At 38.7% G+C, this 26,266-nt stretch overlaps 1 protein-coding gene across 5 annotated transcripts in view; it reads right to left on the bottom strand.

The window, feature by feature from the left end:
- KCNIP4 (potassium voltage-gated channel interacting protein 4) overlaps positions 1–26,266 on the bottom strand; it is a 1,015,463-nt gene that overhangs the window by 451,926 nt on the left and 537,271 nt on the right. The window contains exon 1 of one of the 5 annotated variants that reach the window (XM_033106240.1): positions 12,288–12,504. The exons of 3 other annotated variants lie outside the window; for them this stretch is intronic. In XM_033106240.1, coding sequence (XP_032962131.1) covers positions 12,288–12,303 — 16 coding nt within the window. In that variant the 5' untranslated portion in view covers positions 12,304–12,504. Of the gene's footprint in view, positions 1–11,831; positions 12,048–12,287; positions 12,505–26,266 lie in introns of those variants that run through there. One more of the 5 variants, XM_033106237.1, reaches the window with a different exon arrangement.

Raw genomic sequence — 26,266 nt, 5'->3', positions numbered from 1 at the left:
TGAGAAATGAAATCTTCAATCAATGGCCTCTGCCTCATCACACAGTTGGAGGACACAATTCCTACCTGCTTCAATTTCAAGTCTTCCATAGTTGTACCTCCATAGTCTGAGACACTGTATCTGTTTTTGCATATTTGGAGGCTGTATTAAGAAAATTCCCTCTAATTGCCTGGCTACTTTTTCCAATTCTCCTATTTGCTATGAAACTCTGTCCTTCTCTTTGAACGTGTCTGCCAAAAAATTATCTTGCAGTAATGTAGTCAAGAAAGTTGTCACTTTATCTGAGTCAGAGACAGACCTCTTTTAAAATTATGACCACAGATCTCAAATGGAAACTAAGCACTGCCCGGCAATCTTCTCACATTTTCTCTGTAAATTCACTTTCCCAGATTCTGAAGAGACCACACTGTACTTTCTTTCTCCTTAAAACATCCATTACTCCCCACCTCACAAATGCTTTTCACCTCACCCTCCTTCCCATTAACAGAAGAAAGCAATCAGACACAATGTCTCTCAGCTTCCCGTTATGGATGTACCAAGATCTACGCCCATGTTCTCCGCCTTCCCTAGCATATAATCCAGCGAAGGAGAGTCTCTGCTGCAACGAAGGCCAACTCCTGTACAACAGCAGGGACGTCAGCGTTTTTGTCCCTGTCATATCCCCATCCCCTAGAACACCAGCCAGTAGATGCTTGCTAAATATAGGTTACATGAATGAACAAATGAGAGAATAACTATGCATAGGCAAGTTTCTATCTGTCCTAAATGAAGAGGAGAACAAATGCAAACATGAAGCTATCTAGGGCAGTACTCCAGATCTGTAAGCATAGCTAATCATATATGAAACAGCCAATAAATAAATCATACAAGATGTTTACCTTGCCTCATTTCCTCAGTCTTTGTCCTACCTGGCTTTTACACTGTATCTAACAATTGATGGTCACATTTATAGAGCACATTAACAGAGCCAGGCATTGTCCATTCATCTCTAGTCTTCATAACAACGACCAATTTACAAATGATAGAAATGAGGCTCAAAGAGCTCAAGTAAGTTGCCCAAGGTCAAGAGACAGGTGAAGGAGGCAGGATTCCAATCCACATCTATCTGATGTGCGAGTCCAAGCTCTCTCCACTCAGCCATGCTGCCAGGAGACCTTCCTGCTGGTCCAAGCTCAACTAGTTTTTGAGTCACTTCTGTGGGGGACAGGACTACATTCCCCTCCAGTCAGCAAGGCCTGGAAGTGTCATGTTGCCCAGTCATCTCATCCCCACTGTGTCAGTCATGAAGTCTGGGTAGTCCTGGAGCCAGGCAGAGAGACAACAGGGACCCCTAAGGGAACTTCACATCCAGCTTCCTGTCTTGGAGAATGGACCTTGTTTTCTGTATCCCCAGCCATGAACTTCAATCATGTCAGAAAAGTTAAGACGTTCTAAGCTCACAATAGGGGCAGATCTTGGTTTTGTGTAGCCTGGATCTTATATAATTTGGAAGAGTAGAGTCTCTAGGAAGAGAGTAAAAAAAAAAAAACATCTCATACACAAAATTTGGTATGGAAGTTAATATTTACTTAGCACTTCAGGAACTCTGTAGCCTCAGCTTAATTTACTTCAATGTAATTCTGTCTCTCTGCTCTCTGACCACGACCTCACCCGACCCAAGAGGCAGATGCATGATGGCTGAGAAATCGTACTCTCCAAGAGGACAGGGTGGATTTGAATCTCAGCAAGACCATTCCTAGGAATGTGATCTTAGGCAGGTGATCCAAACTTCCAGAACAAAAGCTTGCTCATTTGTTAAATCTTCAATTACATAACTGGTTCATAAAACTGGCTATCCACATGAATAATGCATAAAAGTCCTGGGCTCGGTGCCTGGCCTGTGCTCAGCAAAGTGCCCATTCACCGATGACTGGTATAACCGGCGTCGCTGCCATCGTCTCGCCCACCAGCTCCGGGCCTCCCTCTGTGCGGCCCCACTCGGATATTCCTCTGATGCCTGAATGCCTGAGCCCAGGCTTTGGGATGTGGCCCTATGTCTTGACCACTGTGGGCCCCATTTTGGCATTCCTCACCAGTTTCTTCAGGAGCTTTGTGTCTGCACATCAGAAAAAGCTCTCCTCCATTTTCCTGGGCATACGCCAGTAAAACTAGAAAATAACAATATGAGGAAAAAAGGTTCATAATATGTTCTTCAGGAAGGGGCTGGAATCTCTGTAATTATGGTAAATAGATTATTCTGACAGGGTTTTACAACAATTGGGTACTGTAAATGTGTTAAATTACTAGCGGCTCACCTAGAAGTTATCACTCTATCACAGATGATGTAATTACTATGGTATCTCACGGTACCAACTAGTTTTGTCATTTATAATGTCAATTAACCTTCCTGGGACTCAATTTACTCATAAAATGAAGGGGTTGGACTAGAGTCTCTATGATTCTTGCTCATTCAAAAAAATGTATTAGTCTAAGTATCTGGAATATAAATGCATTATTCTCTTCTCAATTTGGAATATGCCCGATTTGAATATTTTTCTTTGAAGCTAATATGTGGGGGAGGAGGAGTTACTCAAAGGAAAACAACACGGCTTTCCTTTTCTGTCATATTTGCCTTTTCGCCTCCACTGTCTTAATCTCTCACTACAACAGGTGCTCAAGGAATATTATTTTATTTTTTTAAATGCCTTCTCCAGTAAAGTCTTATTAAGACAATTTACCATGTTTCCCCGAAAATAAGACCGGGTCTTATATTGATTTTTGCTCCAAGAGACGCATTTAGGGCTTTTGTTCAGGGGATGTCATCTAGAAAAATCATGCTAGAGCTTCTTTTCCTGTTAGGTCTTATTTTCAGGAAAACACGGTACATTGGTCCTACAGATGCAATTAAGAGTGGGGTTCCTAACCCAGGACCTTGAAGCAGCCCGGTGAAAAGATGACGATTAGGCCTGCTCACCCCACAGGGCAGGTGAGAGCAGGTGAAAGGTCAGATCCAGCTCAACAAAGAGGAATGACTATTTTAGCCTGAACATATGCTAAAAATTGGTCCTGGGGAAGTGCAGGCAGTTTTTCCAGATAAGGGAGTTCTGACAAAAGATAAATCAATGTCCTGACAGATGTCTGGGGCAGAGCAAAGTACTGTCTGGGTGTAGACCCCACACCAAGGCTGGGGTAGGTAGATGCAGTGTGGCAGACATGATGACCTGTAAAAACTGCTGGAATCGGGGACTTGGAGAGACTTCTGATCCTAATCCTTCAGTGGCTTCACAGTAAGCAAAGAATAAAACCCGACGTCCTGGCAGTGGCCCTGCATGATGTGACCTTGGCAATCCCACCACTGCCCTTCCCACCACTGCCCCTCCCACTTGCTCACTTTGTTCCAGTTCCACCAGACTTCTTCTGCTCCCTGGACGCAAGAAACACACTTCTAGCCAAAGGCCCTTGTACTTGGTTGTCTCTTTGCCTGGAATCCTCTTGTCCCAGATTCTCCTGTGTCTTCCACACTAATTTTTTTCATGTACTGGCAGAAAAGTCAGTTCTTCAGAAATGACTTTTATCATCACTTTATCATAAATAACACCCCAGTTTTTGTCTCCTCACTATAATTCATGCCTGTCTGTATTAAAGATCAGATTACATATCCCCCTTTTTTTTCTTTTTTTGGGAGACATCATCATTTGGATCCCTAGATCTAGCCATGCCTGAAGGCAGTCCATGCTTTGATTTATCCTTTTGTAAGCCTTTCCTAATAGAACATGACTTTCTACAAGGGCTTGTTCATCTCTATGTTCATCTCTGTGCCTAGAACCACGTGTGCAGCGTAGTAGACGAACACATATTTAGTGAATGAATGAATGAAGTCTACCATAACTATTCTGTGTCCTGGACATTTTTGTTGCATTTATAGCTTGTATCTCAAAATTTAGGTCAACTTGCAAGAACAGAAGTTTTGTCTGTGCTCATGGCGACATCACTAGTGTCTGAAACAGTGGCTGGAACATGGGAGCAGCTCAATAAATAATCTTAAATGTTGTTTACCATGAAAAACAAAAAAACCAAAACATATGTTCCTGCAATATAGTTTCAAGAAATGAAGTGAATGATTGTCCTTTGATTATAGTAAAAAGTAACACCAGAACAAACTTTAAACCCAACCCAATCAATTAATGACAACTTTCCATTAGTAATCACCATGTTTTAGAAAGTCCCAAACCTTATACACACCAGCAGTGGTTTGCTCTGAGTGACTGTATTCTGTAAGTACAGTTCTTACTTGCTTATTAGCAAGCAATGAATTCAGCTTTGGGTTTCAGATTGAGTGGTGGCCTCCTTTCTTTGGAAAGAAAGATGATACTGCCTGGCCTAATGGCAAAACACACAAATCATTTGTTATATCCTAAACAGAGCTGTAAGCACACATAAATATTAACTCATGTGAATCCACACAACAAACAGGATGGTGGGGGTGGGGAGACCTATGATTTTTCTCATTTAAGAGATAAATAAACTGAGTACAGGAGATGGGGTCCTTACCCAAGGTCATGCAATTCATATATATTAGAACTGGTATTTAATTATTATTAAATGCCAATTATTTTGGTTTCAGAGTATGTGCTCTTAGCATCTATACTCTATGGTCTCCCTGTAAGAAAACCAAACCACAAAATGGGCATTGCTTCAGCAGTAAGGTTCGTGTTAACGATGAGCCTCCTGACCCGTGCAAATGTTTTTGAAAGAACTGCTTCCAACAGCCTTGGGATGAATTTCAAGCAGAGAGGTTAGGGTAGGCCTCTGTGAGATGGCGGAAGCACTGAGGCACGTGAGAAACTTAGCTTCCCGTTATTAATAATCAGAGTGATGAACAATTAGGTAACTGCCCTTGTGATTTGTATACATACAGAGGGTGCCAAAAAAGTATATACATTTTAAGAAAAGAAAACTGTATTAAAATTATAATACTCAATATATTATAACAAAAGATGAATACAAGTCACGTTTGACGTCTGCAATTACAAGAGGTGCTCAAAGTGGTTACCATCAGCGTCCAGACACTTCTGATTACGGCGAATGACTGCTTGAGCAACGTTGACCGAAGTGTCCACTCGTATATATGTATTTGGCACCCCCAGTATATCTACTGGGTATTGAACCCGGGTCTCCCAGAAATTCATCTATTGGGCCACCGAATGGCTGTTAAATAGTAATCACTCTCTATCACTGAGTCATTCAGACAAGCCATTGAGGTGGAAAACACCCCAATTTATGGACAAGTCCCTTAGCCGAAGTATTCTTTGTAGTAGCAACTATCCATAATGATAAAGCTAATCCAGAAGCAACTCACCATCACCCAAGTCTTAGGATTCTTCGACTTTAGAGTTATTGGTCCACTAGCTGAATAACTTAGGAAAGCTATAATTTGGATAAATATTTTGTGGCATTTAGATTATGTTTGAAGTTTATTTCCTGAGTATAATCCATTCAACCTTTTGTTTTCTCTGCAGAGAAGAATTCTGTCAGAAACAAGTCATATAATACATGATTTCATCTCTCTGGGACTCAGTTTATTTATCGATAAAATAGTCAACTGGGAACTAGTAATTTCTAAAGGATCTTCCATTCTGTGAAGACTTGATAAATCAGAAATTCAAACATGTGAATTATAGGCATATCTTTCCTTTTTTTTTCTCCTTCCTAATTTTTTGGCTCACTATCATGCTTGTACATCTACATAGAATACTTCCACATAGAGCTAGACGTGAAAAAAAATCTGTCAAATTAAAAAAACACGACTTTTTTATTTTTATAGGCATCGTCTATAGGAAAGGCTTATATTAGATAAGGCTTTTTGTTTGTCTGTGTATATTTTATCCATTTTTTGAATATTTATCTTCTGAATGTCATTTGGATCTGTGTCATTCTGAAGGTATTGGAACTAATACAGATTCCTTCACTTATCTTGTGAACCTGACTGAGTTATTCATCTCTGTGAACTTCCAGTTTATCCATGTGCATAAAAAGGAATAACACCTATAATCTTGTATGGTTGCTATGATAATTCCAGGGCATGGCATATCTAACACTCCTTATACCCTGTTTGTCCTATAGTAGATTGTCAACTAAAGTAAGCTCCTTCCCTCCCTAGCACTCTATTCCCTATAACTAGAACTATCTGTGTTTCTTCTTGTTTTATACCTGCATGAAAAGGCTGTAGTATGTGTTTTGTGTTGATCACCATCCTGATTAAGCCTAAATTCCCACTGTGTTTTACATTATGTGCTAAATCAATTTTGGATACCCTTACTCCAAAATCATCTTATTACCTCTTTTTTGTCCATACTCCAATCAATCCTCCTTATAAATCTCAGACCCTTTCATATATAACCTCTTTCTTGGATGCAGGGCCTCATCTTTACATTGTAGCATCTTACGTAGAATTTTCTCTTTTCGCCAAAATCACTAGCCCTTCTCTGTCCCATCTATTTCCAGTGTCCTACCTGCTGTCCAGAAACAAACCAGATAGAAATGGGGCTCAGTATGAATCGATCTACTTTCTCAATTTTCACCCCAGAGCTCAACTAAAGACCACACTTGATTTGACTTGACTGTAACGCAGATTCATTTATGTTACAAGATTTGTTTAATTTGTAAGAAACAGGCTTTATGATACGTATTGCTGTATTTAGAACAGTATAGTCAGTATGGCAGTATGAACATTTATGCATGTTAAACAATGTCAGTATTTGAGTGTTTCACATATAGAATGTGTTTAAGAAAGACATGTAGAAAGAGTTAGTGGATGATTGACCTACATTTTCTCTCCTTCACCAAATTATTTGCCATAACCATCATGTTGTAACATCTAGGAAATTAAAATTATAAAACAGTATATAGAGCTTGATGGCCTGAATTTGAATTCCAGCTTTATGACTTACTTGGTGAGTAACTTTGAGCCTAGTTTCTTAGCTTTATAGGTCTAAGCTTTCGTATCTCTAAAGTGACATCAGTAGTACCTACCTCAGAGGACCACGGTGCAGATTACATAAGATACTACTATACTGATACTACTCTATGATTAACACTGTAATACAGAGTTAATACTACATTGTGTTTGAAATGTGCCTCATGCATAGGCAATCTTCAATAAGGTAAGGTATTCATATTCTTTATCATTATCTTGTTTTATTAATTCAAAAAATAAGGATGATAGATATCAAATAATAGCCCCAAATCACATGTCTATTAAGAGGCAAAGCCATGATTAGAATCTAAGCAAAATAACTCTGGATTCTCTGAGTGTAATCTCTGAACATACTAAATCCTCTTCTTCCAATAGCCCCTTTTTAAGCATTAATGAATGTTCTAGAAATAAAAGAATAAATGTTAATTATAGAAAGAACTAAAGAAAGTCAAATGATGTAAATAAATACTCCCTTTAGCCCATTCCCAGATGGTGTAAAAAGATAATATGCTTAAGTGTTCTAATATCATCATTAATTATTTTTATATTTCTTAAGCATTGCAGTTTAGAAAGACTTTTCTCATTGTCCAAATACACATCACCTTTGGCATCTCCTTGCATTTGGGGAAGGAGAATGCTGGCAGAATTTTTAAAAAGTCAGCTTTATAAATTTCAGTGAAGCTATTTGAGATAGAAATAACAGCCCACTTCCAGTCATCTCCCATCCCTTAGTTCTCATTAAACATCATGGAATGGACACACGGTCAGTATTTCCAGTTGGCCCAACTTATTAACAGACCCAACAATCCACACTGCTGTCCATAGCACAGGAAAATTAAGAATGTGCATTCCAAAAATCTATCTCCACGTGCACCGATAATACCGTTTTTAGACCTCTTGAGGAAGCTTATGTTATAGTATTATACATATCTGCTATATAAATGAGCTAAAAATTACAAAAAAATTTGTAATGCATATTCTATAAAGGACTTAGATTATCTGTTGATTTCTTTTTGTCTTTTTATCAAAGACAGTTACCCATAAAAGTGACTTTTCTCAAGTTGTGTTATTGTATCTTTGTAAAATTTTGCCTTTTCCTATGATGGGTAGTAGGGAGAAGGATGCTTTTTTTTTTAAATTCATTAACTGTTGCAGCATGTTTTAATACATATTTGGATGAACAGCAGATATTTTCACAGCCCAGTGTGACATACAGAAATTATGAAATAGCTTTGCCATTAAAATTTTCATTCAATCTCTCACTGGAACGTGTTAACCAAAAACCACTTTCATTTTTATAGCTGGAAAAGAGGCAATTGACTGTTGTGAGGTTTTAGTATTCCAAACCAGCATAACTCTAGAGCTTCTTAAGCTCCTCACTAAGTAAAGAGAGTCTGTGAATTCAAAACACTGGCATTGAGTGTCATCCTCAAAACTTTGTTCAAGTTGAAACTATTACTTGCATGTATAGTGACGTGGTGTTAAGATTACTTTTCTTAAAAAAGAAAACACATTGAAGTTTAACTCAGTTACCAAAAAGAAGAGAGTAAGCCAAAAAACAAACAAAAAAAATCAAACCACCAAAAAACAAAAAAGACTGAACTTCGAAATGTTAATACAGTATAATATGGTGTGCTTATTTGTTATTGGAACCCCATGTAAGTTTTGAGAAAATAAATCAAAAGGATGCCTAAAATAGCAACCCGAAATGTCAAATTCTAGAGATTCAGGAAAGGACATTTCTCTATTCTCTTGAAATACAATGAAAATCTCCCTGAGGTATGATGAATTATCCCACTATGTTTGAGTAAAAATGATTAGCCCGATAGCTGCACTGCATATCAATTCCAAAGTAGGCCATTGATACCTATTACATCAGAAAGAATATGTGTTATATAAATCTCAAACTTTCAGTGCCTGATTGACTCTTAGAATTTTTGAATGGAAAATTCCATGGAGATTATCAAGTCCAGTTTTCTCATTTTAGACCACTAAGGAGGTAAACTGGCTTATCCAAGGTTAGAAAGCAAAAAAAGTGGCAAAGAGGGGTAAGAATCTGTGCTCCTATTATTGTTTTATTTTCTCATGTTAAAGAATATCTCCCATTAATTGCAACTGCTTTTATTTATGAATATATTCCATGGATCTATGTGTAAGATCATGTATTTATGAAGATCAGACATAGATTGGAACAGAAGGACCCACGACATCCAGGACCCACACTCCCCAGTCTTCGGCAAAGAATGGGAGCTAAAAGCACTCAAAGATAAGTAAATACAAAAAATTTCAGACTTTAAGGTTGCTAATTTATTTTGAAGTGCATTTATTCTATACATATTTAAAGCAAGATAATAACTACATTATGCAAACACAGTATTATATGTGCCCTTGAGAACGTAATCCATATTTCACAAATAATAATACAAAAAGAAAAACTACATTCGGAATGATAACACTGTAAAATCATAAGTATAGATGCAAATATTTAATTGTTTAGGAAAAACTCAAAGCTGTCATCATAGGGCTTTAACCGTAGGTCCAAATTTTTCTACCTAATACTCAAATTTCAGTCCTAGGACACTCAGCAGACAAATAAGAAAGGTGAAAGAAATCATTATCCCTAACTTAGATATGTAAAATGATGGGTGTGGTGGGGGACAAAGGGAACCCCCATGCAAAAATAAATTTGAATAAAATGAGCATCAGTGTTTGTTTTTAAGAAAGCTTCAGAAAATCTATGAAGATGCTATTTTGCTATTAAATATTTATCCCTTTCATTAATTAAAATTAGGCTGCAATGTTACAGTGTGCACATTTTCATCTATAGATTCAGACTATATACAATGAAATATAACAATTCAGACTATTCCTTTGTTTTATTTCCCCAGTAAGCAAAGTACGCGGCCAACTTAAATCTTGTTTTGAAGGTTTCCGGGCTCTAGCATTCACTTCGGAGATAAGTTTACAGAAACTTTGAAATCGAAGGCACTTTTTCTCTCTGTCTCTATCAACTTTTACACATTGAAACTAATTTCTCATTAATGTGGTTATCAACATGTTAGCATTTAAAAATACTTTCTCAAATCACTGAACATCAGATATGGATGGATGTTGAATCTTATAAGATAGAACTCTCTTATTTTCTCCGTAGTATTAATACGAAGGTGGCCCAGAAAATGCTACTATTATAAAATATATAAATAAGAAACTGTTCATATAAATCAGTACAGTCTGGAATGTAAGTAATAAGGAAAAGGGGGGGGGGAATCGCAAAGGTTAGCATCCCTTAGAGGAAGGAAACACAAGCTCTTATTTGTGAGAGTAACCGTTCGTGCTTCTGAAAACCAATACTAGAGTAGGTTTCCTCACAAAACCCGGAATAAAAGCCCTCAACACAAGAGTATAAAGAATGAGCTCACAGCATCCATGAAATCAGGTAAAACACGTCCTTCAACCTAGCTGAGAGTACTGACACTACTCTGTGTAACTGTCAGTCTCAGGAAGAATAAAAACCTGTGTACTAAAACGGAAGGTCCCAATCACATTTGCCAAGTAAAATAACACACACGAACAGACAAAGACACCAAGCCAACTTCCAGGTTTCATGACAATGCACAAGATAAAGTCAATTTTAAAAGCAGTCACCACTTCCAGAATTTAGAATTTTACTCTCTTTTTGGAACTACCAATATTTCCATCAAAGAAGGCTACAAGAAGCATTCTGTCAACTTACTTAAAATTACTTTAACAAACCCTGCTTTCCACCCTTCCTCCCCCACTGAGTTACAAATGTAGGTAAGTTTCTGATAACCTACATCAGAGTGACACACTTACTGCAATTTGATGTTTGCTATTTGTAAACGCAATCTTGTTTTTGCCACATGTGGCAGCCATTCTCTGGAGGATTAGATTAGTTCTGAATATAAAAACATTTATAACATATTTGCATTTTTACTCAAGTTTAAAATTAAAAGCAAGAAGAATATCAAAGCATAACTACATCAAACATCACCTAGGGGTGGGTTTAAAAATTGCTCTGACAACTTTAGAGAAACAATAACTAGCTGTATGAAAACATACTCTCAAATGTGTTTGAGCAGTGAGAAAATGATCTAAATTTACTCAGATTCGCAAAGAAGCATTTAATTCAGGAAGAGATACAGGTAAGTACACATCTTATTGTTTACAGGAAAAGATGATTGTTCAGTAAAATAAGAGAATGAGCTTCTGATAAATAGAAACTGTAACACTTGAAAAACAATTTGCTACTTGGAATCTATGTTAAGGTCTGTCATATGAGTTGGGGATTCTGACCCTTAAACTCTCAGTTGAGATGTAACATAGGTTAATATGATAAATACTTCTCAAGACGACCTTATAAAAAGCTTGCCATTCTTAGGATCCAATCTCAAACCACAAGAAATTTTAATAAATGTATATCCATTTCCATTTGATGAATACATCCACATAGCAAAAAAATGGACCTCACAAACATATCCAAATAAAATTTGCTGACACAAGAAAAGTGGATATTAGATTAAAAAATCTCAGCTCAATATGGACCAAATGCTCTCAATATAAGCAGACATGCCAATTATAAACCTTTTATAAACCTTTCATTTCCTCAGTTTTGGTTTTAACATTTTGATTTAAAGTGTTTCTCATATTTCTAACGTTCTTTTGCTGTGAAAACATGGCTGAAACTTACAAAAACTTTATTTTATTAATCTTTTCCACCCTGAAAAACCTGCCTCTCTTCATGTCCACCCCACAGTAGCATTTCTCTGATCTCATTTCAGGTGCCTCTTACATTCTCTTAAAAAAATTTTTATTGCAAAACAGAATTTTTAGAAGTCACTAAAAAGCACTCCCTTACCTTCTAAACCTGCTTCAATCAGCCCAAACTGTTCCAATAATTTAACAAAAAGCACAATGACGATCAGAACTGCTATCATTTCAAGCCCTTCCAAGTTCATGGTCAGCTAGGTCATGGTCCGATAACAGCCAGTGAGAAGTGCTTGTCTGCCTGGCTTTCTTTGTAAAGCCATTAAACTACATTAAGAAGACTACTGCCAGAGGAATAGGGGAGGAGGAGAGCCAGAGAGAGAGAGAGAGAGAGAGAGAGAGAGACAGAAAGAGAGAGAGAGAGAGAGAGAGAGAGAGAGAGAGAGAGAGAGAGAGAGAGAGAGAGAGAGAAGAGATGGAGAGGCTGAGAGAAAGGGCTTGAAAGAGAGAAAATGCATTAATCCTGTCTACTGTAGCAGAGCCCAGAAGTGGCTGCCGGATAAAGCCACCCTGTCGGAATTACCGGCTTCCTTGTTATCACTCTTACACAGAGAGAGCGCCATGCATGAAGTAACGCGCAGATCACCCGAAGACCCGGGAGGTCACCAGAAGGTCCTGAGAAAACATGACACGTGGCAGTGATGGTCAGGCGTCCCCAGGACCAGCGAGCCTGCTCTGGCTGCCTGTGGCTTTGTTGGGCTGGTCAGTTGCCTTGGAAACGGAAACTAACCAAGCTGGATTTCTGCTGCAGACAGGGACCAGAGTACCACATCTTGAAATAAGAAGAGAAACCTGAAAATGACGAGGGGCGGAGTAACAGCTTGGATTCAGCTGCTTCAGAAACACTGTTTACTAGTCAGGAAAAGCGAAGTGTGTGTTTTGTCCCAACTAGCTGAGTGCAGAGAGAAATGGTGCTAAAGGGAGTCATGCAATATCGACTTTCTTCTTTTCAATGAGTTGTCTTATCCTAGGGTACAGTCTGAGTCATTGTGAACTAAGATTCTGCTTTAAGTAGTAACTATCATACTGTTTCAGAGCATGGATATGATACACTAATGTTTTCTTAATATTGATGAATTTTAGTTTAGTAGTTACCTTATACATTAGCTCGTATCCATTCAGCATAACAAAATATATGCTTTTTTGTTGTTATTGTTCAGTGTGTACCTCCTATGCTTTTTTTAAAAAAAAATCAACTTAAGTACATTTGAGGTACAGAAAGTTGGAGAAGGAAAAAATAACCAATCAGAAACAAAACTTTGTTTGGAGTTTCTGTCTCTATCTTGCATCATCATTAAATCACCCCACCCTCCCCCATTACTGCTTAAATAGATCAGGACCACATTAAAATATAGAATAAAAAAAAAGTGTTAGAAAGCACCTCAGAAAACCAATTCACGTCTCTTATTTCATAGATGAGCAAACTGAGGCCCGAGAAAGAACAAGAAAGACCAGATAAAGGCAGAGCTAGGTGGAATGCAGGCATCTCTAACTTCCGGTTAGATTCTGAGGCAACATAGCATCATGGTTCAGCATATGGAGTCCAGAGCCAGGTGGTTGGACTCAGGTCTAGGATCCCTCAGCAGCTGTGTGACCTTGGGTAAGTTACCTGACATCTCCCTGCCTTAATGTCTGCTTCCGTAACAAGGGGCATGATAATAGCACTTAGCTCCCTGGGCTGTTGAGGGAACTGAGTAATACTTTTAGAACAGAGTGAGGGCTCAGTCACTCCTGGTTTTTGTTCTTATTACGAATCTCTTTGTGTGCTATTCACACCATACAGGGTTACCAGAGTAATCACTTTGAGAGGCAGCCCTCATATAATTACTCCGTCAGTCAGATCTTTCCCATGGCTCCCTATTTGCCTGCTGAATAAAACTCGAGCTCCTTTCAACAGCATCCTGGTCTCCTCATCATCAGATACCAGCTTGAGGGTGGCACCTGACGGCCCGACTTCTGTCCATCCACTCTCCCTGACGGCTCAGCGTCCTTCTCCCAAACTCATTCTGCGCTTCTCCATCTCCAGGCTTTGTTCAAAACACTGCATCTATTTGAAAAATCCTTTCCACACTATCTCTGCCTCTCAAACTCCTAAAACTTTTCCATGAAACGTCTCCAAGCAGAATTGGAGGAAATCTCTCCCTTTTTATGTGTTTTTATAGGACTTTTTCCTCTTATGATACATTACATTATAGCTACTTGGTTGCATATGTTCACACCTAAGGGTAAGTTTCTAGAAGGCAGACATCATGCCTCCCTTTCCTTTATTCTCCCCACATGTCTCCTGGAGCCTGGAGGGCACATCATACTTCACAGATGTACCGTGTACATACTTGCTGGACAGCAATAGTCACCATTAACTAAGCAATCACCACACACCGATGCTTTACATACATTGTTTGACCTTTTAGCCACTGTGAAAATAGGGATAATTAGATAAGATTTATAGAGAAACACTAAGCCTCAGAGGGTTTAAATCGCAGGCTTGGGGGCCTACTGCTGGTGAGTGATGGGACTGAGATTCGGACTCTGATTTATTCAACTCAGAGCCCATTATTCTTCCCATTATTCCACACAGTTTTAAAGGAACTAAAAAGCTAAACATTGGCACAAGTACTTATCAGCTCCGGAATGAAGGTTAAAACCAACATGATCCCCCCGAACTGTTTTGTGCCATCCCAATTAATCCATTCACCCCTGTAACTTTGCAACACGAGAGGTTTTCAAACTAATAGTTAACTGAATCCACAGATCTTCCTGCTAATTCACAGGATTATTATTACTTCAATACACATCGCCCTCTGGTTTCCAGGGGGGTTTTTCTCTGTTTATCGACCCCAGGGAACTCAGTAGAACCTTTCAACTTGCCCCATAAATGAAAGTCAGTGATCAGGTCCTTCTGTCTACAGTTAAGGTGGATGTCCTGGCCACAAAAGCAACAATAAACAAGTGGGACTTTATCAGACGAAAAAGCTTCTGCACAGCAAAGGAAACCACTGACAAAATAACAATGTAACCTGCAGAATGGGAGAAAATATTTGCAAAACACATATTTGATAAGACGTCAATATCCTATATATACAGAGGGGGCCAAGTAAATGAATCACATTTTAAGAAAGGAAAAAACTGTATTAAAGTTGTAATACTCGATATATACCAATAACAAAAGACGAATACAAGTCACATTTGACTTGTGCAATTACAAGAGGTGCTCAAAGTGGTTTCCATCAGTGTAATTTTAATACAGTTTTTTCCTTTCCTAAAATGCATATACATATTTTTTGGAGATATATGTGTATACACACACACACACACACACACACACACACACACACATAAGTAACTCATATGACTCAATAACAAAAAAACACATAACTTGATTTAAAAATGGGCAAAGGTCTGGAATAGTCTTTTTCCAAGAGGATGTGCAAATTGTCAACAGGTACTTAAAAAGGTGCTCAGCATCACTAATCATCAGGGAAAGGCAAATCAAAACCACAATGAAATATCACCTCACACTTATTAGGATAGCTATTATCAAAAAGATAAAAGATAACAAGGGTTGGCAAGAATGGGTAAAAGGGAACTTTTATTAACTGTGGTGAAAATCTAAATTGGTACCACAATTATGGAAAACAGTATGGATTCCTCAAAAAATTGAAACTCGAATTACGACCTAATACAGCAACCTCTCTTCTAGGTTTATACCCTAAAGACATGAAATCACCACTTCAAAGAGAAACCTGCACTTTCATGTTTATTACATCATTATTCACAAGAGCTGAGATACGGAAACAACTGTCGATGGATGAATGCATAAGAAATTGTGACACACACAGACACACACACACTCTGGGTGGTGAACACACAATGCAGTATACAGATGATATATTAGGGAAATGTACACTTGAAACCTAGGTAATTTTACTGACCAATGTCACCCGAATAAATTGAATTAAAAAAACAAAGAAGGTGAACCTGCCACTTATGACAACATGGGGGAACCTGGAGGACACAAAGCTAGGAGAAATAAGCCAGACACAGAAAGAAAAGCACTGCATGGTCTCACTTATGTGTCAAATCTAAAAATATTGAAGTCATCGAAGCAGAGACTAGAACGGTGGTTAACAAGGGCCGGGAGGTGGGAAAATGGGGAGATGCTGGTCAAGGCGTACAAAGTTGTAGTTATGTAAGATGAATAAATTCTAGAGATTTAATGTACAACATGCTGATTATAGTTAATGACACTCCAGTAGATTTCTGGTCCTCTCATCGCAAAAGAAGGTAACTATGAGAGGAGATGGATATGATCATTAGCTTGACTAGTCATTTCACTCTGTGTATGCATGTCAAAATATCATATTGTACACCTTAAAAAAATATATATATATATATATAATTTTTATTATAATAAAATAAAGTTGATGTCGTTGGGCTGAGAACTGTGTGTAGACATGATGTTAATAAAAAATCCAAAGGGAGGATGTTCCCACTTGGTCTGGAAGTTACAGTTTTGGGTTTCTTGCAATGGAATTGTTCTTCTCAGGAGCTGTGGTGTTTCCTTGCAGGTTCTTTACCTCATAAGCTCAGGCCTTGGCCCTTGCTGTTCCCTCTATGGGAAGGCTGGCTCCCAGATCACTCCGGGAATAAGCGACTTTATGAGGTCTCGGCTCTGAAAGCCCCATTGAAGCGAAGCCATTGCTAACTGCACTGTGTGGAAGACCACAGCTTCCCCCTGTTCATTCCCTCTGGAATCATTACCTGCTGAACAGGTGCTACTTTCCTCCAACACACTGTCACCAACCAACACGTATCTAATATCTCCTCCGGCTAGAATACAACCCCTGCCTATGAAGGCAGAGATTTTTGTCCATCTTGTTCACTGAGACAGCCTAGAACTTAGACTAGCACCTGGCACATAGGAGGCAGTGACCAGCTGTTGCATGAGTGAGGGAGCTGATGCTCTCACTTTTCTTAAAGAGCCATGTGCTCTCTCACTGATCTGCCAGGACCCCACTGCCTGGTACCTAGAGCATTGTCTGCCTGTGGGCCCTAGTGAGGTTTCTGCTCTCTTTCTTAGGAAGCCCCACGCTGAGGAAGCCACCAGACCAGCACAGTGTGTTCCTGACACCTCTCTTTAAGGTAAGCCGTGAGCGTGACTGCACACTGGACCGTCTTGGCCGGGTCCTTTTCTCAGTGTTTATTGTGAGTATGATTTGCAATTGCTAATGATGTCACTAAGGAAAGCAATACCAGGAAGGCATCAGGGAAGGTCTCTCTGTCCAAAATACTTAAACAACGTTGAGGTGGAGGAGAAGGAGGACCTGGGAAAGCTCCCACGCCCATCCTTTAATGTTCAGCCGAAAGAACACTATGGTCTAAACAGGCGAAGTGGCTTTGTCAGTTACTCTTAGCTTGGAGTCATAGCTTGGAATTGAATTAAAGCACTGACCCCATATCTTTTCTTCCTAAAGAGCCTGACATACCCTTTTAAAGAGAAATACTCAAGTGACCAATAGAATAGACCACATCTCTGACCTAAGTCAAGTTACTTAAACCCTCTATGCCTCAGTTTTCTGGGCTCCAGAATGGGTCCAGTATACCTCCCTCACGTGTGTTGTAAGGATGATGTGCTATAATATGTGGAAATGATACCTAAGCTTCATGGTGTGGAGCATGTACTCGTCAAACCCTGGGCTCAGCAGGCCTTCTGTCCCGTTCCCATAGCCACTCTTTGAAGAAGATAAAAATTTGCATTCTCATCCTGCACATGAAGAAATGGAGGCTTGGGAAGACTTAATAAACTGCCCCATGTCCCAAAGCATCAGAAGCCAGTCCAGCTGACAGCTGTACACTGAATTCCAGGAGACTTCCCGTGAGAAAGGCTTAACAGTGGCCAGACAGCCACGAAGCACTTGATAAATGCTTCCCTCCACTAACATACAAATGTCAATGGGATAAGTGATCAACCCTTTACTGTCACTTTTTAAAAGACTGCTCTTTCTGAATTGTGCAATTTTAGATACAGGAAAGTTCTGTGCCCCTCCCCCAGGGATAGGGGAAGGGAAAGAGACGAGTATGAGGTAGTGATAAGAGACAGGGGCTGCTGTTTGATCGTTTGCCAAAAGTTTCCACATGACCTACTCTCAAGACACTAAAGGGGTGGGTTAGAAGCAGATCCAGGTTTCATTGCTTAAAAGAAGGTTCAACAAAGCAACTCTGGGGAGTGGCTCAAGCTCTGCTCTGTGGCCGCAAGGAAGCTTCCTTGGGCCTGTCCCCAGGAAAATGAACAGGCTCATTCATAGACACACTCACGATTGCACTTCAGAGCAGATCCCTACAGGGCAGTTTATTTTAAAATCACCATTTACTGGCAAAAAGAAACCCATTTCTTCTTCATTTTCAGCCATATGGCTTTTGGAAGGAAAACAATGTTTTCTTCCAAAATGAGAGGTAAGGCTGTCCTTTCATGAACTGAGACAGGGAACAAAGCGATTCTGATTATGCGTGTCATTTTGATTCCAGGTGCAGGATGGTATTAAAAGGGGGATGGTTGGGGAGATGAGCGGGGCGGGGTAGAGAGCTTTCTCCAAAGCCTAATTTCAGAGCCTCAGTTGGTTGGCCCGGTCAAAAACTAATTTCATTCCATTTCTTTCTTTCTGATTATCTATCATTTATTCATTTGTTGGATTTATGGTCCAGGTATTATACAAGGTGGTATGGGTAAAGAAAATCCTACCTCCAGTTTTTGCGAAGCTTAAAATCTATTAAAACAAAGTTTAGATGATAATAGCTAATCACAGGTTGACCGGTTAGTTAATCAAGCATTTTACATGTATTCTTTTACTACATCCTGACATAAACTGCACGAGGTGCCATTATTATCTCCATGGCACAGGGGGAAATTGAGAAACAGAGGTCTTAGTGGATTAGACCAGGAAATATCCAACCCAGGATTTAAATTCAGGTCTGACTCCAAAGATCATGGTCAGACAGTATTTTAGCTATAATTGCAAACAACTACTATCCATGACAGCATCTGGTAAAAAGGAAAAAAAAAAAAAAAGAAGTCTTTGAGGAAATATGCAAAGTACCATGAGAGAAGGAAACCTCACTCAGGTTGAGTGGCGGTGGGAAGTAGGAGACTACAACCAAGGTCCACTTTATTGCATTGGGCTTGGACCATACAGATATTGGGTGCCATTTTTTTTTTCATAGCAAGAACAATCTGCACTACATGACCAGTGGAAACTAAGACTAGACTTGTCAGAGAATTCACCCAGAGTCTAGAAAACACTCACAGCCAGCCTCATTGCTTGCACCAATGCCCCCAAGAAGTGTCTTCCCTCCACCTCCCACTCTGACACAAATTGAAAATCAGTTGCTTGCCTCTAACTCATTTCCCTCCTTTGGTAGTTACTCGAGCCAAGAGAAGCCTAGCTAACTCCTACAACTGGGTGAAGAGGGAGGATATATGGTCCTTCAAAATGAACTGCCATAAAACCAAGCAGTAAGGCATCAAATGAGAAATGTATTTCAATAATAATGTGAAGAAATAATGACCAACATTTATGAAAGGGCAGATAATACAGAGGTTAGGGGCATGGATGGATTCAAATCCTCATTCTGCTACTTTAGAGCTTCATGACTTTGAGCAAATTGCTGAGATGATTCTTGCAAAGCACTTAGAACAGAGACTATCACATTGTAAACTCTCAATAAATCGTACATATTATTGTTATTACTTATTGAGCCCTTGCTACACATCACATACTGTTCTAATTGCTTTATATGAGTTATATCAGTAAGTCCACGGAACAACTCAATTAGCTAAATACTATTATTATTCCCAGCCACAACATGGATAAGAAGGAGTAGGATGTCTTCAATTAAGTTGGGATATTAAAGAAAATACGTTGCTCACATCCACTCGTAGAGTTTACCCCATCTTCACCACAGGAAATACAGGAACAATTTATTCATTTACAATGACTTGCCTTTTAAATTGCTCTTCTTAAGAAAAACAAAAATCTAGGTATCCTTGTTGCAAAGAAAAAGAAAAAAAAGTAAGTATCATTGAAATAACTTTCCTGGGTGCTGGTTTTTGAGAATATCTTAGTCATCTGGCATTCTAGAACACTCCACAGGATGAACAGACTACAGACTCTACTCAGGTGCAACTGGATTTTCAGAGTCCTGCCATGTGCTGAGGAAATTCACCTTCGAGGGCATATCCCATTGCTCTGTCTGTCTCATCAGCCACACACGCATCACACCTAACATTCCATGACCAGAAAATTCCTCCATGGTAAGGGAGCAACAACACTACAGCAGGCTTCCCCAGGCAACCTTGTCCTCAGGATGAAGAGCAAAGCCAACCTGCTTCAGTGGGTGAAGGGAGTTAAGTGGAGAAACCATATGCAGTGACTCAGAAACACTTTGAAGCTGTACTTTTGTACATCCTTACAGGATCAAAGATCAATGGGGTGGAGACTTGTAAATACGAGCAATATTATCCAGCACTGGCAAAAGCAAACAGAGAGCTATTATAAATATCAGTTAACTAGTGGTGCTCAAAATTGAGTGTGCATCAAGATTACCTAGCAATCTTTTTAAAAAAGAATCCTTAAACCCTCCCCCAAAGATTTTGATTTGGTAGATCATAGCTAGAGCTTGTGAGTTTCCATTTTTATCAAATATTGTAATGCAGGACTTCTCCGGACCACATCACAGGAAACACTGCATTAATCTGCTCAAACACTCTCACCCCGTAAGGAACACAGCCTCTGGGAGACATTTCCCTGGCTTATTAAAGCCTAGTGGAGAGTCACACAATGTCTAAACTTGACATGGTTAAGAATAGATAGGGGCTCCATCAGTTTCTCAAACTTCTCTAGGAAGTTTTTTCTTCTACTAGAAGTAACATATTTTTAAATCGTTGGTGAACAGGCACAAGTTTCCATTCCAGGTTGTCAAAGTAGTTTTTGATGTTTTATTCCCTGCATCCATTACAACTTTCTTCCACCAGGGAGCTTCAGATGCAAACTTAAATGGAGGCAGAACGATGAACCAGTCTGCACATCTCTGCATGGCTACACATTCTAGCTCCCATTAGGAATCTATTCCTGGATCATCCTCCTCTGGCTCCAACTGTAATCACTAAAGTGAGGGACAACATGGGTATACAGCCATCTTAATAATCAAACAAAGTGAAGTGAATACCGATTGATGGATGCCGGTGTTCGGAAGTGTGAAGTTGATGTAGATAAAGTAGATATTTCAGGTTGAGATCTAATAAAAAACAAAACAGCAGCCGCAGGGAGCCTTTTCTCATTATTCTACCAGAGATAATCTTTATCTGAATCATTACTATAAAAGTAGCAAAAGACACAAAGTTGTCTGATGCATAATTCATTTATTATGAAATCATGTAAGACTCAAATAATTGAAACAGGATTATTTATGTGATCATTAAACCCAGGGCAATTTCTACAGATTTCAGCCCTGCTTAATAGAATTCTTAGTTGCAAATATATATTTAGCCAGATTTCATTCCAAATATTGTTTCTTCCAACAAATTATTCCTTGTTATAGTAGACATGTTGTACTTCCTCAGTAGAACAGAGTATAAAAATTGTTTTTTTTTCTTTTATTTTATTGCACCAAAGAAATACAAAATATGAAACATAATATAGAAAAATCTACTGGACAATTATTCATGCTACTTATATGTTGTAGTTTAATTACTAACAACTCTAACTTAATCACTTTTTAATAACCTTGCTTCCAACAGGAATATTTAAAATAGAAGGCTATGTTATTTATATCATGCTACAATCACATTTTGCATTTTAATTAAACTTATGTCTAATGTGAAACACACCCAAGACTTGCTGCTAGTAGGACCACAGTGAAAAGAAAAGGTATCATCACTGCAATGGAAATGTAACTCATTAAATAACACAAAGTGGCCTCAAAGACTTACAGGCTAACTTTCTTAGGTTATTAAGTGCATGATATTTTAAATTTATATAGAGAGCCATAGACAGATTAAACTTTTTAGAGGGTCATCTAAACAAGTCAGCGAGCATGACCTGTTGGTTTGATGACTGACGATGGCACTAGTAGTTTTCTACCGCTGCATAGCAAATTATCACAAAGTGAGTGACTTAGAACACCACAAACTTAATATCTAACAGTTTTTGTGGACGAAGACTCTGGTTATGGCTTAGCTGGGTCCTCCACTCAGGCTTAAATCAAAGTGGAGGCTGGGGTCTGATCATATCTGAAGCTCTGGGTTTGCTTCTGAGATCACTGGTTGTTCACAGAATTTCTTTCTTTGTGGTTGTATGATTGAAGTCCTTATTTTCTTGGTTGCTGTTGAACAGGGACCCCTCTCAGATTCCAGAAGTTGCTCTTAATGCCTTGCCCTCTGTACAATATGGCAGTTTGCTCCTTCAATGCCAGTAGGAAAATCTCTCTTATTTCTCAACTCTCTCTGAGCTCTCTTCAGAGATTACTTGATCAGGCCAGTCTCATCCAAGACAGCCTCCTCTGTGATGAATTTAAAGTCAACTGATTAGGGACCTTAATTACATCTGCAAAATCACATCTGCCATTCACAATACCATAATGATGGTAGTGATACCCTATCATAGTTACAAGTCCTACTCATACACAAGGGACAAAGCAGTTAAAAGGTATATATATACATGGGTGTGGACTCCTGGGGCCATCTTAGAATTCTGCCTACCACATTATGTTTCTACTCTGATTATGGGGTAACATGTCAGGTGTCCGGTGGTTACGGTAGGCTGAAGGACAATTTTTAGTTCATGATTTTTTTTCAAATTGAATTTGGGAGGAGACTCAGCATAGACTTACTGGACATTTAGCTGCTGAATGCATAGGAACTAACACACAGATTTGAAATCCTGGAATGGAAGCTGCCCACCAGCCACTTGTGGCAGCAGGAGGAGAAAAAATGGCTAGAAAAAAAAGCCATAGCAGCACTTTGGTTTCTCCCTCTGTCACTTGCTTGCACATTAACCAGCTGGCTTCCTCAGAGAAAGTGTACAAAGCAGAAAGAACTATCTAGGAAATGATGAGGAGTCGCAGGTTTGGTTCCCTAACAATATAGTTTCCAGAGTCCATTCATTATAGAGCAGATTCTTTCTGTATTTTTTTTTTTTTTCTTTTCCGGCTTCTTGCTGCAATAGCAACTGTGGTCTAGCTCTGTTCTCACTAAAGTTGTGGCTGATCTCATGAATATCTCTTTTACTCTCATCACAGTAGATGATGGTGAATCAAATTAGGGAAGACTCCTAATTTGATACTCTACTGACGACACAGCTTCGGGCAGACACCATCTCCTAACCTTAGTTACCTCATCTATAAAACACACATAATAATACCTCAGAGTGCTGAGTTATAATACTTAAAGTAAGTGAAGGACACAGATCAGTACCAACGAAAATATAAATAAATGTTATTGCTATATTTAGGATGAGGTGTGTAGAATGGGTGCTTTACCTCTCTTCCACATCTGACCTACCCTCAGTCTACATTGTTGTTGGAGTAATAGGAACATGTCATTCTCAAGCTTCAATTTTTAGTGGTAGGTCACTGACTACAGAACGAAATCCCAAATGCCAGCAAGGCACACGTCCCTTCCAACCCTTTGAGAAGCTCTCCAGCCTCATCTCCCAACAATCTGTCTTCACACCCTGTATTCTGTATTCAAGTGATGCGGAACTACCGCTGTAGCCAAAGTGCCAGGCCGATTTATCCCACTGCTTTCTCTTTCTTCTGAGAAATTCTTATCCATTATTTAAAAATCAACTTAAAGCTATTTACTTGGGTGGGGTCTTTCACGAGTCCCTTTCCCCAACTGGACAAAACTGATCCCCCTTTTTCTTTCTGCTTTGTACTCATCTCAACTATGATCCTTTCAAAATCCATGAGCTAGTGGACATAAGTATCTCCTCTATGAAACTATGAGTCATTCAGAGAAGGGATCATATCTTATTCATCTTTCTATCCTCAGTAGTGATACATGTGCTAAAAGACATTAGTTGACCAGTACAATTGGAAGTTAAAATGATGGAGGGGTAAAAGGCAGGAAGTGAAGAAGGAAGAAGCTAAGGGCGTGCTACCTATAGGGCAGGAATCACCATACCTAGAATCTCAACATTAACAGTTTTAGTTTTCACACATTCAGCTAAAAGTAACTTAAGTGGCAGAAAACAATGGCTAACACCTTGGTGTGAAAGAGTTTTGTTCACCACTTGTGGGCAGGAAAAGTGAGACCGCTGGCAACTTGGAAACTTGATGCCTGGTGTGGCACTGATGTAGGAAGGAGGAGATATTTTAAGAGTCAGCTGGGTAGCAAATAAGGAAGCTTATCCAACAGAATAGCTAGTGATTCTATGGCAATTAGAACATTCTAAAATGATCCAGAGGTTCTAAGGCATTCACTAATTTGCAAAATTTTGACTTTCTGCCTATTCTCTCGTTTTCAATGAATTGAACATTCAAATTTACCTTGTTGAAATAATTTTCTAGCAACTACACTGATTAATGCAGCTTCCCAAATTATTAAACAAGTTTACAGAAGTTAGCTTCTATTAAACAAGTTTATAGAAGTTAGTTTACAGAACTGGGAAAAACTGGCTCAGGGTTTCATAGATTCTCTTTCTTTAGGAATACAAACTGCCTGACATGATATTCTCACAGGTATCTATTTGTTATTATGAACTGCTCTGGCCTTCACGCTTCTTGGATGATCAATCATTCAAGAGACACTGGAAAGGTGGTTCATTGTTCTTGTGGGATGGAAATGCTTGTCATTAGCAAGGCAAAAAATTGGCATCTGCTCTGGGATATTGAGTATTTCAAACTGTTCTTACAATATCTTGGATTTGATCAAACTCTCAATTCACATGCCAACTGTCCCTCTTTCTTAATTTTTAAAGCTCAATGATTTTAATCTAAAGTTATGAACACATTTTGATTATTGAACATAGAAATTATTTTGATTAACATAAAATTATAAACATATATTTACTACTCAGTATCCCCAAAACACTTTATTTTTATGTTTTATTAAGTTTATTGGGGTGACATTGGTTAGTAAAATTATATAGGTTTCAAGTGTACATTTCTATAGTACATCATCTGTATATTGCATTTTGTGTTCACTATCCATAGTCAAATTTCTTTCTATCACCATATATTTGACCCCCTTTAATCTTTTCTACCAAACCCTAGTCCCCTTTACCCTTTGGTAACCACTAAATTGTTGTCTGTGTCTATGAGTTTTTGTTTGTCTGTTTGTTTGTTGCTTTCAGTTTTATATCCCACGTATGAGTGAAATTATATGGCTCTTGACTTTTTCTGTCTGACTTATTTCACTTAGCATAATAATCTCAAGATCCATCCATGTTGTTGCAAATGACAGTATTTTATCTTTACTAATGGCTGAGAAATATCCTATTGCCCAAAATGCTTTAAATCATTTTTTTTTATAACTCTCTTTCCTTTGGGGGGGGGGAACAACATCACAGTAAAATTCATGGAGGGAATCAAATGGGCAAATATATATTTACATCAACTTTTTTTTTTTTTTTTTTTTTTTTTTTTTTTTAGCAATTAGATCATTTCAACAACGTGGTAAGTAAGCAAACATTTATTCCTCCTCTATGTATGTAAGGTGACATGTTAGGACTGTAAAGAACAGAAAGTGTTGTGTATGTTTTTACTGTCAGAACTTGTATATTCACATGGGTCTTCTCCCCTTCAGAGAAGCCGTGTCAGGAAGTGATCTAGTGGTTCCCATGATGCTTCTCTTGCTCAAATATTCTGGAGCTCCTTTTGGGAATTCCCTTTAAATTTCGGCTGCCATCAGGCTCAAACCTTCCAGCCCTCTGCACCAGTGAGAATGAGAAGAAATGACATTTTTAGAGCCACACCATTTTTGCAGGGATGGCCAAGGTTCCACCTGCAGATTGTTTCTATGTGTATAAAATTAATAGAACCTGGAGTCTGCCTGAAGGCCACGTGTCCTCCCTGCCATTAGCATGAAAAATAACTTAAGCTTTTCCCAAGTCACAGGAAAGGCATAGCCCCTTCTCATCTAGTTCATGTCTTATAAACAACATCACTGAAAATGAAGTGAAATGATGGACAAGCAAATTGGCTATTTTTCATTGACTTATGCAAAGGCTTTCTAGGAAAGAAGGTTGAAATACATGGTTAGAATAAGCCTTTTGTGTTAGCATTGAATTTCAATTATACACTATCTTTGCCTACATGACCTGGGATAATTAGAAGTTCACAGTACCATTGGGAGTCAAAGCAATCCTAACAATTTCTTGCTACCCAGCGTGGAAATAAGCCTCTAAAATTCCATTCCATTCATGGAGGAAATCAAATGGGCAAATATACATTTACATCAACTTTTTTTTTTTTAAGCAATTAGATAATTTTAGAAAAGGCATTTTAGATTCACCATTCACTTATGCTCCC

The sequence above is a fragment of the Rhinolophus ferrumequinum genome, chromosome 5 (assembly GCF_004115265.2).
Source record: "Rhinolophus ferrumequinum isolate MPI-CBG mRhiFer1 chromosome 5, mRhiFer1_v1.p, whole genome shotgun sequence".
NCBI classification, from domain to species: Eukaryota; Metazoa; Chordata; class Mammalia; order Chiroptera; family Rhinolophidae; genus Rhinolophus; species Rhinolophus ferrumequinum.
This window is presented reverse-complemented; position numbering and strand designations above follow the sequence as displayed.